Source organism: Acinonyx jubatus, chromosome B4 (assembly GCF_027475565.1).
Source record: "Acinonyx jubatus isolate Ajub_Pintada_27869175 chromosome B4, VMU_Ajub_asm_v1.0, whole genome shotgun sequence".
Lineage (NCBI taxonomy): Eukaryota > Metazoa > Chordata > Mammalia > Carnivora > Felidae > Acinonyx > Acinonyx jubatus.
This window is the reverse complement of record NC_069387.1, coordinates 133293129-133305137: the sequence shown is the minus strand read 5'-3', so window position 1 is coordinate 133305137 and position 12009 is coordinate 133293129. Positions and strand designations below refer to the sequence as shown.

The 12009-nt window shown below is 59.7% G+C and overlaps 1 protein-coding gene across 4 annotated transcripts in view; it reads left to right on the top strand.

Moving 5' to 3' along the window:
* PACSIN2 (protein kinase C and casein kinase substrate in neurons 2) overlaps window positions 1–12009 on the top strand; it is a 132040-nt gene that overhangs the window by 115095 nt on the left and 4936 nt on the right. For 2 of the 4 annotated variants that reach the window (XM_053226884.1, XM_053226885.1), the window contains exons 4-8: window positions 13–248; window positions 1721–1876; window positions 6210–6385; window positions 7912–8032; window positions 10760–10881. In XM_053226884.1, the coding sequence (XP_053082859.1) occupies window positions 13–248; window positions 1721–1876; window positions 6210–6385; window positions 7912–8032; window positions 10760–10881 (811 nt within the window). Of the gene's footprint in view, window positions 1–12; window positions 249–1720; window positions 1877–6209; window positions 6386–7911; window positions 10882–12009 lie in introns of those variants that run through there. The other 2 variants (XM_053226888.1, XM_053226887.1) reach the window with 2 other exon arrangements.

The following is a 12009-nucleotide window of genomic DNA, read 5'->3' as shown; positions in this document are numbered from 1 at the left end:
CTCCTGTGCCAGGGCCCCAGTACGGGACGGTGGAGAAGGCCTGGACGGCGGTCATGGCCGAGGCGGAGAGAGTGAGCGAGCTGCACCTGGAGGTGAAGGCCTCACTGATGAACGAGGACTTCGAGAAGATCAAGAACTGGCAGAAGGAAGCCTTTCACAAGCAGATGATGGGAGGCTTCAAGGAGACCAAAGAGGCGGAGGACGGCTTTCGGAAGGCGCAGAAGCCCTGGGCCAAGAAGCTAAAAGAGGTGCATGCCTCTCCTGCAGGCAACTCCCTGCCCGGCCCGGCGCCCCTGCTTCCTGGCTGCTCCCCCTCTGACTGCTTTGGGCAGCGGTAGAGATGGGCCACCCCTCGGAGGCCCGTGGTGGCTAAGATTTACTCCAGTTCAAGACACCGGAGTCCCTTTGGGCTAGTAGAAAGGATTAATTTGAAATGTTTCTTTTGTATGCGTTTTTCTCTGAAATTTGCAAATGATACTGATACTGGTTTTTCCAAACGTAGCAACCGAAGCCACTGAGCCTTGCCCAGCCTTGGCTCGCGGGAGGCTCTCAGACACGCACGCACCCCTGCCCTCACCACCCGCAGCTCACCAGCCCCATTCCTTGGGTGGCCGTGCTGCTTCCTTCCTTGCCCGTCCCCCAGCTTTTCTCAGGAGCCATACTGCCTTCCTCCTCCCCAGAACCGCCCAGAACAGACCTCTGTCTTCGGGTTGTAACGACAGGCTCTCCTTTTCTCTGTTGTCTCGGCCTTCGCCACTCTCCTTTCTTCTCGTCCGCGGTCTCATTTGTAATGATTATCCCCCTCATGAGGCCACGGTTACAAAACTCTTTCCTCTCTGGAATGAACTCTGTGACTTTGGCTTAAGCAGGGAAACATCTGTGAAGTAAAGATACACACATCCAGGGGCGCCTAGGTGGCTCAGTCGGTTGAGCGCCCACCTTCGGCTCAGGTCATGATCTCGCAGTTCGTGAGTTCGAGCCCCGCGTCGGGCTCTGTGCTGACAGCTCGGAGCCTGGAGCCTGCTTCGGATTCTGTGTCTCCCTCTCTCTGCCCATTCCCCAGTTGCACTCTGTCTCTCTCTCAAAAATAAACGTTTAAAAAATTTTTAAAAATATGAAAACTTTAAAAAAACTTAAAAAAAAACTATACAGACACGTGCGCGTGTATGCGCCTGTGTGCGTGCGTGTATATATGTGAGAGAGCCGTGGAACACGTGTCCTGTGACTCTGCCTCCCAACACCAGCCCCTCACGTTAGCCCTGGAACTTTGTATTCGCTGTTCCAGCCGCCTGGCATGCTCTTCCCGCAGACAGCCACACCTCCTTCCCATTCCTGCTCCGTGGCGTCTCTCTCGGCCGGCTCTCCCCAGCCTCCGAACGCAGCTCAGCACGGCGTCCCCTCCCCTCTCTTCTCTCCTCCTTGGCACTCATTACCCTCTGACTCTGTTCTTCAGCCGTCTCTTGTAGTCGCCTCTCTGGCTGGACGGAGAGCTCCGTGACAGCCCGGTGCCTTGGGTGCCGCACCCCCGGTGCCCAGGAGAGCACCCAGCCCCAGGCAGGCACCGTGCCAGCGTCTGCTGGATGCCCTGTCGCGATCGTGCGGCGCGCAGAGCTCTGCACCTGCTCCTCCCTCTCGTCTGGGTGGCGCGAGCAGTCTGTGGAGCCTCTAGTCGGGACTCTGTGCTCCCGACGTGGCGCTCAGGAGCTCCCTCCCCCCGCAGGTGGAGGCAGCAAAGAAGGCCTACCACGCGGCGTGCAAAGAGGAGAAGTTGGCCACGTCACGAGAAACCAACAGCAAAGCAGACCCATCCCTCAACCCTGAGCAGCTTAAGAAGTTGCAAGACAAAGTAGAAAAATGCAAGCAAGATGTTCTTAAGGTAAACCGGGCACAGCTTTTCCACGCTGAACGCGCGTGCCTCAGCCGGCCACCCGTCTGGCCCACAGCCTTTGTCGTCGCTGGAGCGGTTGCGGGGGGAGGTGCCACGGCAGCGGAACCTAGTGCTGCCCTCGAGAGAGTTCCACAGTGAGCCCCTTCCTGCGGCCCCCCGTGCCCCCGCTCAGGACCGGGGCGGAAGCAAGCGCTGGACAGGCAGGGGAGCGGGCCATTCCTCCGCTTCGGGAAGGGCGGTGGGGCTGCTGCCAGCCAGGCGGGAACAGCTTGTGCGCGACGTGGAGGCGTGAACGTCAGTGGCAGGAGCTGACGTCTGAGCTGGCACGGGGTTATGATGTCCAAATTGCCAGTGTCTCGCAAGGCAGGTGGTGAGGAGCTTCTGACGCTGCTAACAGGGAGCCACTGAAAGAAGGTTCCAGAACCTGGGGAGGGCACAGGTGTGGAGGAGGACCACAGCTTACAGGGATTGGTCTGGTGGTGAGGGGCAGGAGTCCCGTGGCAGGACGGGAGTGCCTGGAAGGCCCAGGCCACTGCGGCCATAGACGGGGTCAAGGTAGCAGGGCCCAGCAGTGAAGGCCCCGGAGAGGTGCAGGGGCACAGGCAGCGTGGCATCCTGGGTGCCCTCTGTGCAGTGCCGTGGATCAGAGAGCGGACGGGAGGGCGGTGTGACCGTGAGGGCGCCCGCGGAGGCCAGAGTGATCCTGCCCGGAAGGCCCGGGGCACGCGGTGCCAACGCTGGACAGGTTCACGTCGTTTGAAAGTTCCCAGGAGGTGAGAGCTGACGCGAGCGAGGCCCCGGGCCACCGCCTCTGCTGTGCGGTGAGGGTGCAGGGGGCCGGGGCCGTCAGGGGCTGCTCTGCGGCAGGGCTGAGCGAGGAGACGCCAGCCTGCGTCTGGGGAGAGAGAGACGCAGCGAAGTGGAGAGGCCCTGCGGCCGGGACAGGACGTGAGGCCGAGGGGAAGCAGGAGCCCTGAGCTGCTCCGTGGACACCCTCCACCGTGTCCGGCTTGGGTGAGCACCACTGAGCCCGGGGACTTAGGTGGTGGCATCTCTGTGTGTGACTGAGGAAACTGCGTTGGGAGAGGCTCAGTCTTGTTCCAGCTGGTGGTGTGAGCGGGGGACAGCCCGTACCCTCTCTCTCCGCTCCTCGCTGCTCTGTCGTCAGCGTAGCGAGGGAGTGGGGTCGTGCAGAATGTCGTCTGTGGAAGAGCCCATCCCTCAGAGCGAGCACCGGAGCCTCTTGGGGAGCAAGCCCCCACTCCGCGCTCCTGGTTCTGGGCCTGGGGCAGGGCCAGGAATGTGGGGTTTCAGAGCAGCTGCTGCCTCCGCTGTGGGATCGGGTCAGGAGCCTGGGGCTACGTGCCGAATAGGGAGGGCACCTGGGCTTCAGGAACGTGAGGCCGGCGGGGTGCTGAGGGCCGCTTCTGCCAGGTGCCCAGGATGGTGCCCAGAGGAGAGATGCGCCGTCTCTGCGTCGGGGTGTGGGTGTGAGGGAGACGTAGACACACATACCTTTCCTGTTTTATTTCCAGCCGCTCCGAACAGAGTTCACTAAATCGATGCTTCGGCAAAACAGACCCAGGGTCCGAGGTCAGATGTAAGGCGCCTGTCAGGATGACTGGGCCGCATTGTAGAGATTTCCCTCCTGGCTCTGCGGTCTGGTCGGTGACCTTGAAGCACGATGGTCCTCGTAGGCCGAGAGCCAGCCCAGAGAGGAGGGCACCCCCACCCCCACCTCCCCTTCCTGAAGCGGTTTCCAAAAACTAACACTGACTGGCTGCACACGCCCTTCTGTATTTCTTACCGGTCAGGCAGTGACTGCACCTCGCAGTATCCATCAGAAAGGAACTCCTCACGTTCAGTGCTAAAGGTCACCGTCCACAGGAGAGCGAAGGCTGCTTCTCGTTTTGCTCCACAGATGTTTACTGGGAACTTTCTAAGTGCTCTGTGCTGGGGATTCCCCAGTGGTGGTGATCACGCTGTCTATCTGGCCTTTGCTGGGGCCGGACTGTTTGTGAACACGGGCCACGTGCCCGGGGAGCGTCTTGTCGCCACCGGGTGCCCCGGGGTGCCCAGGGAGGCTGCTGTGCTGAAGTATCCCAGAGAAGTGGTTGCTCTGTGTCGCCCTGATGGTACCACTGGGCGCCGGGTGTTTAAACTAGAGCTTCAGGTCTTCGGGCCTCCGAGCTAGTGATCCCACACAGGGCCTCACACGTGCAGGCGGCCGATGAGGAGGAGGAGGAATAATCAGGGCAGTTGGTGGCTCTCTGTTCCTGCTGGGAATGCCCAAACTGGAAGGGATGACCTTTCTCTGGGGTCACAGAGGACCCAAGCCTAGCCAGGAGGCTCAGAAGCAGGACAAGGAACGGTAGATACGGGAGGGGGCAGGGGGTTGTTCCAGGGAGTGGACGGGGCCTGTTGGGGAAGTCTTTGAGAAGAGAGATCCCTGGGGCATAAAGGGGAGTTTTCCAGGGCATGAGTCACAGAAGCGTGTCTGGGAGGGAAGCAGTGTAGACAGTGAGTAGACTTGGGGTCTCGAGCGGGGGCGGAGAAGCTGCCCCCGAGGTTGCGGGAGACCCACAGGCGGGGTCCCAAGGCATGGCCTTGATCCTCAAGGCGAGGCGGCCTGTAACGGCTCAGGGAGGCTCAGCCCTTTCTTGGAAGCCCACTCTATCACCAGGACCAGAAAAGCCAAGTTCCTGCATGGCCAGCCCACCTGTCCGTGATCACCCTCGTGTCTCAGGGTCTCCATAGTGGAAAGGTTTACAGTAAATATGGCCCCAGCTGGAAAGGCTTATCGGAAATATCACCCCAGCTCTGCTGTCCCTCCATTTGCCCCAGGATACTACCGTGGTCCTATCATACTTCCTTTCTGGTAAAATCCCTTCTCAGGACAGTCTCTGAAGGAACAGCTGTGTAGGGGAGTGTAGTGGGCTGGAGGACAAGGGGCCCAGAACTTTTTTGAATTCCTGCTTTGTGCAACGTGGTGCCCATCTTGTGTTACCTCATTTAAATACCAGAATGTCAAAGTAGAAGTGCAGGCCCTGGGGTTTTGGTTCTGGACCCGCCACAAGGAAGGGAGTGTCGCAGTAAAGCAAGTCAAATGACTTTCTTGGTTTCTCAGTGCATATAAAAGATACGTTTATACTATAGTATAATTTGCAAAGTGTGCAATGGCATTACGTCTAAAAACGACGTACGTACCTTAATTAAATATTTTATTGTTAAAAAGTTCTGACCATCAACTGAGGTTTCACGGAGTCATCGTTAGTCACAGGTCACCATGACAAACGTCATAATAATAGTAATAATAGCGGAAAAGTTTGAAGTATTACGAGAGTCGCCCAAATGTGACGAGAGACCTGAAGTGAGCGAATGCTGCTGGGGAAGTGACCCCGATAGACTTGGTCCACGCAGGGTGGCCACAAACCTTCAGTTTGTGAAAAAATGCGATACCCGTGGAACACGATGAGACAGGGTTTGCCTGTACCTCATGTTCTGCGAAGGAAAGTGGGGCTGTCAGAAAATGGGGTGCCAGGACCCACCCCCAGGTCTGTCTGGCACTCAACCCCGTGATCTTGCCTCTGACATAACTTCTGAGTCACCGCTGTCGTGGGCAAGGTCCGAGGCGCGTGGGTGACCTGGTAGCCCTTCCCCGGGGAGAGAGGACACGGGTAGATGATGTGGGTGGGAGTCAGCATGGCAGTGGTTGGTGCTCGAGACCACGCACCCTGGGCTCCAGAGTGAACACCCCTTCCCCAGCATCTACCTGTCTGGGCTGGTTCTAGCTGAGAGGCCCAGCAGCTGCCAAGAGTGTGGTTTGCAGTTCAGAAGTGGGGGGGCTTGGACTTGAACTTGAATTTGAAAGTGGAGTCTGTGAGACTCCAGAGCTTGTGCTCTTTGTGCTTTGGAATCTGTAGAGGCCTGGGCGATGAGCCTGGGGGGCCTGGCCACGTGGGGGTGGGAAGGGTGTCTTGCCCAGTGTTTTCCCCGCCCAGCTCGGGTGGGTGTCCCCTTTGGGGTCAGGGGTGGAGCGGGAGTCCCGTGGGCTGGGACCTGAGGGGCGTTGAGGAAGTCGATCCTTGGACGCTGGGTCCCAGCTCCTCACCCTGCTTACTCCCCACGAAGTCCCTCAAAGCGTCTGCCCGAATATTGTCACCTGACGAGTCTAGGTGCCGATGACGCCAGAAGTGGCGGAAAGGGACAAAGGCGGGTGAGGAACGGGGTGGCGCAGAGCCCGGCTGGCTTTCTCTGTGCCAGAGGGAGCCGGGGTGAGCGGAGATGAGCCTTCGTCCCGTGGTGCCGGCCTTTCTCGTAGACCAAAGAGAAGTATGAGAAGTCGCTGAAGGAGCTCGACCAGGGCACCCCCCAGTACATGGAGAACATGGAGCAGGTGTTTGAGCAGTGCCAGCAGTTTGAGGAAAAGCGCCTGCGCTTCTTCCGGGAAGTCCTGCTGGAAGTTCAGAAGCACCTCGACTTGTCGAACGTGGCCAGGTGAGTTCCCGTTTAGAGAGGGAGCACGTCACCATGTGGTCAGTGGACAGTGGCTTTTGCGTACAGCTCAGTAACTGCTCTCCAGACCAGGGCTGGGGGTGGCCGTGTCTGTCCCAAGACCTCCTCCCCGCTGAGTTTTCCTGTCCGGGGAGGGTCTTGTGCCACGGGGTCGGCCTGTGTGGTGTACTCCCCTCCCCTCCCCCTGCCTGTGGCAGCTGATGGCCCACGGCTGGCCTGAGCCGGGGGGCCTCGGGCCACGAACGCGCTCTGGGCCCGGGTAGGAAGGGAGGGCCACGGCTTGGACCGACCACAGCGGCGTATCTGAAATCAAGCCAGGAGCATTTCCCCGTGCTTCCCGGGCTGGGGTGCCCCACCCTCAGGACCACCTTGCCTCGAAGCCCTTCGCGAGGCCCTTCCATCCAGAGCATCTGGCTGCCTGCTCAGCCCTTGACTTCTCAGTGGCCCTTGGACGGCACGGGCCCTCAGAGACTCAGCTCTGAACCATGACGTGGACGCCGCGGTGTTTCTTCCACACTCGCCTTGTCCTTGGTCCCGTGATGCCTCCTTTGGGACAGAGGTCCGGGCTAACTGTGGACGTGGACTTCAGCCATCCATATAGCAGAGCCATTCAGAAAGGACTCACAAGTTAAGGCTCGTCGTTCGCAGGAAATTACATTCTCTTTGTCTCCTGTGTGACACAATAGAAACAGTCCTCGCGGGGCTACCCTGCCGGCATTCATTAGTCCTTAGGAGAGTCGGTCCAGTGGGAGGCACTATTTCCCATCTCACTGGCGAGAAAACGGAGGCCGGCTGTGGAGCGTGACTTGCCAGCAGCTGCACCGCTGGCTGGGGAGCGGGGGAGGCGGGGGGCTCGCCTCCCTGGGGAGTAGATGGCAAGTGGCCCCCTGGGGCTGTCGTGACAGAATACCAAAAACCCGTGGCTTAGGACAGCAGAAACTTACTCTCTCACGGTTGGGAGGTGGGACGTCTGAAGGGAAGGTGTCGCAGGGCCGTGCTCCCTCTGAGGCTCTAGGACAGAGGGTGCTCCCAGCGGGCAGTCAGTCTGCTGCCAGGCCCCAGCCCGTTTGGTTTAAAAGCCAGTTTGTGGGAAGTGTCCCCCGGGTGGCTCGGTTGAGCATCTGACTTCGGCTCAGGTCACGATCCCACAGTTCGTGAGTTCGAGCCCCGCGTGGGGCTCCGTGGTGTCAGTGCAGAGCCCACTCTGGGCCCCCTGTGCCCCCCTCTCTCTCTGCCCCTCCCCGCCAAAAAATAAAAAATAACGACAAAAAGCCAATTTGTGGGAAGCCAAAGCTGTGGCTGACGCACCGTGGTCGTTGTTTGTCTCCTGTGCACGCGGAGGCCAGGGGACCATCCCGCCGACCCAGGCAGCACCTCCTGGTCCGTACTATGAAGCTGATTCTAGTGTGGCTGGAGACCACGTGCCTGCTGTGGCCCGGCTCTTGGCTGGGATGAACGGTAGCCTTCCCTGCCTTCCAAGACGGTCCTGTCTCCTCTTTCTGATTTAGCTACAAGAACATTTACCGCGACCTGGAACAGAGCATCAAAGCCGCTGACGCGGTGGAGGACCTGAGGTGGTTCAGAGCCAACCACGGGCCAGGCATGTCCATGAACTGGCCGCAGTTTGAGGTAAGAGGAGGCTGTGCCCGTGACCCCGCTGGTCCGGCAGGGGCCTGGGCCCGTGAGGTTGAGACATGTGCTGACTTTCTCATTCAACTCTGTGCTGGCCTTTGCCCTGTTTGTGGGGCAGCCTTTAAGCATGGCTATTCTAGAAACCAGCTTCATGTTCAGAGTCCCCAGGGCACTACTGGAGGGCCTTCTGAATCTCAGTAAAGACCCTTCTCGTTAAGAATTCGGACGGTCACTTGGTGACCACCGGCATTCTCTTCTTGGTGGTGAGTGCCAGGACCCACAGGTCACGCGGGGGCCCCAGTTCCCCGCCCCACCCTGCCAGACGGCTGAGAAGGGAGCAGCCACCGTGCAGCTGGGCTTGGCAGGCCTCCGGTCCAGGACGGGGTGGAGAGTGGGCTCTTCTTCCCCCTCACACGAGGCACTTTGCCTTGGTTCAGTCGGGAAATTCAACCAATTTTGGTTCAGGGTTAACTTTCCTCTTTTCCTGATTTCCTGGGTCCGAGCCTTCCAGTATCTTTACATGTAAAACGGGAGGCCCTGAGGCCCTCGGGTCTCTTCCAGACACAGGACTCGGTCGCCAGGCCCCATCGGGCCCCACGTGAGTCCTGCCACCCTCCTTCTCTGAGGGAAGGGATTCTCCGCGCCTTGTGATGAAGCGGGGGCCGGGAAAGGCTTTGCGGGCCCGCGGGTGCTGCCTTCTGGGAAGGACGCCTTGCGCGAGGGCCGAGCGGCCTCCCCTGCCTCCAGAGCTGCCAGGGTACAGGCTACACTCAGGTCTGGCCTCACCACCTACCAGCTGTGGGACGCTGAGCGAGTCATTTGTTCCCACGTATCAAATGGGGAGGACCACGGGCGCCCATCTCCTCGGGCAGCTGGGGGTCGTGACCTGGTCTGTGCTGGCCGTTGTGTCAGGCCTCATACGTGTGCCTCCATCTTCTGGAGCTTCTGAAGAAAGCTGGGCGGGCCCCCTGCACTGTCTGCAGGAGCTCTCCCAGTAGGAGGCTGAGAGCAGACTGGGCCCCTTCCTCCGAGGCACCTGCACAAAGCAGAGCCCCAGGGCCCTCCAGGGTGGAAGCGGACCTACAGGAGAAAGCACGTAGCCTCCCTGCCCTCCCTCCCCGCCCAGTGGCGGTGCATGGGGAGGAACCGAGTTGACCTGTGTCCTGTGGACAGAGCCGGGATTTTCCCCCTGCAGGGGGCGCATGCTGCTCTCGGGAGCTGGCTCAGGAGGTCACCTCCCGCCAGTCCCTTAGGGAACGGAACGGTCGGGGAAGGAAGACTTGACAGGCCGTCCCACTGGGGTGGGTGTCCCGGCCAGAGCGCACCGTGGCCCTTCTGTCTGTGGATCCTGCAGGCCGGGAAGCAGCACCCCACGTGGCACGTGCTTAATGGTTCTTCCAGGGTCGTGAAATTACAGGGTCTAATGAAATTATTTGTTTTTATTTTCCATGCCGCAGGATGAAGTAAGTTTCTGTTCTTTGGCTAATGTATTGAATTCCAAACCTTGTGCCGTGTGTGTCCAGCCCGCGTGGGCTGCGTGTGGGCTCCACAGCCTGGTGCCGGCAGAGGAGCTGAGGCAGCAGTTCTGCCCGTGCTGGTCATTGTCCTCGTGAACGGCCGGCCCTCCTTCCCCAGCCGGCCTGGTGTCGATTACGTGGGCCCTGGGGAGCCCACCCAGTCGGGACGGGTCTCTCTGAGTCAGCTGATTTTGGTTGAGAAGATAATTATCAACAAATAGGTGACCAGGATCTGGAGTCAGGCCCAAGTCTGCCACCAACTCTGTGTGGCCAAGGTCACGTTTTCTGTCTGGGCCTCAGTTTCCTCGTCTGACAAGTTGACAGGTTAGACTTGGTGTTTCTAAGATGCCTTCTAATCTGGAGGCCCTACAGGTACATGTGGGCCACGCTGTGGCCTCGGTCCCACCAAGGGTGAGTTCAGTGGAGGTGGTTTGGTAACGGGTGGGGTTACCTGTCTTTCTGCAAGATCGTGTTAGGGACACGTGTTAGGGACGGCCCTTCTTCCTTTTCCCCGCTTCCAGTGTCCCTCAGTGCAGTTGATAAAAGCTGTTTACGTGCTGGGAAACTAGGGAACCTTTGGGGAGTCGACTCTTTGCTCGGTTAGCCCCACAGCACGTGCTACCAGTGAGGGAGCCACTCCCGGAGACCTGCGAGGTCGAGCCGGCTTATCTGCCCCTTTGGTGATGTGACATCCAGGCCCTGTGCGTTTGCACCCCGTGGTGCGGTCCCCACATTGCAGGCTTGCTCAGAGTCCTGTAGCCAGCCCTCCTGTTCCCCTGGGAGCCAGAAACACTTTAGGGAATAAATGGGAAGGATCTTTGCTGAAAGAGCTAATTTGGAAGGCTCAAGGAAACTGGCGAGGCCTCTGGCGACCCCTGGTGGCTTGAGGTGGCCGGAGGCTTAGTGCCACGTGGGCAGGGGCCGGATGGGGAGGCTCCCTGGACACCTGCGTGCTGGCTGGCCAAACTCTCCTCCCGAGACCAGGCCACCACAGGCCCAAGTCCCCACCTTTAGCAGTGAGGAGGGGGGAGTAGGAAGGTGCCAGGAACCTGAGGTCGGCTGGAAAACAAGGCAAAATCGAGGCAGCGAGGCTACGTGTCACTAACCAGGCAGGGCGGGCCACTGGCTGGCTGGCCGGTGTGTTAGACTGACGTGGCCTCAAACTAATGAACTTCCCTGTCTCTCTCCCTCGGTGCCTGCTGCCCAGGAGTGGTCCGCAGACCTGAATCGAACTCTCAGCCGGAGAGAGAAGAAGAAGGCTACTGACGGGGTCACCCTGACGGGCATCAACCAGACAGGCGATCAGGCTCTGCAGAGCAAGCCCAGCAGCAGGTGGGCACTGGGGCAGCCTCCGTCCCCTGGGATAGGTCCCCTGGGTCCTCTGTGTGGGCCGGACACTCCCCGGTGAAGCCTTGCAGGGAGCCCCACACACACGTCTTTCCAGATGCTTCCAGGGCATCCGAGCTCTGCTGGGTAGTGGCCCAAGGGCATCCCTGGGAAGGATCATCAGCTCACCTGGTGCCAGAGCTGTGGAAGGACCCAGAGAAGGGAGCCTTTGCCACAGACATGCTTCTGGCCCCAAGTGAGGGCGGGAGCTGATGTCAGGGGCTGGTCGTTGTGGATCTCTACTGGCACACGGGCAGGTGGAAGTCGCTGTCGTGGCTCCCTCCGGTGGGACCGGGCATCCTGGCCAGGTTGCTTCCCTGTGCCGTGTGCAGGGGCCTGATTTGGGAGTGGGGGGCAGCACAGGACAGCATTGTCACGTGTCCCACCCCCCCCCCTTTTTTTTTTGAGAGCGAGAGAGACAGAATGTGAGTGGGGGAGGGGCAGAGAGAGAGGGAGACAAACAACCTGAAGCAGACTCCAGGCTCCAAGCTGTCAGCACAGAGCCCAATGTGGGGCTTGAACCCACGGAGTGCGAGCATGACCCAAGACGATGTTGGACGCTTAACCGACTGAGCCACCCAGGCCCCCACATATCACCTCTTTGGTGAGAGCGTTGGTTATTTTATTTCCCACGTCACTGTTTGCTGAAACCTAGTTTGGATAGAAGAGGTGATGCTGAGGTCATTGGAACCTCTGGGAAAGCGTGTGCTGGACGAGGCCTGTCCCCGGGCCTCCGAGTCCCGGCGGGCAGGTGTTGCTGTCCTCTGCAGAGCTGCCCCTCCCAAAGGCCACTCCTGCCGCACGGGCTCCGCACCCAGAGGCTTCCCTGCCACAACGGTAATGATAGACCTCACGGTTGTGCCTCCTGCGAGGGTCCGTGAAGGTTCCGGAGTCCTTTCTGCATCCCCGGGCACTGAAGCTCCTACCCGGGCTTCCTGGGCAGACGTGATGGCTCACCAATCAGATGGCTGTGCCTCCGTCTGGACAGGTGAACTTGGTGAAGTGGCCAGAGCAGTACGAGCTGTCCCAGGGATCAGGCCAGCACCTGTGTGATTGGCGCAGGGGTGTGGA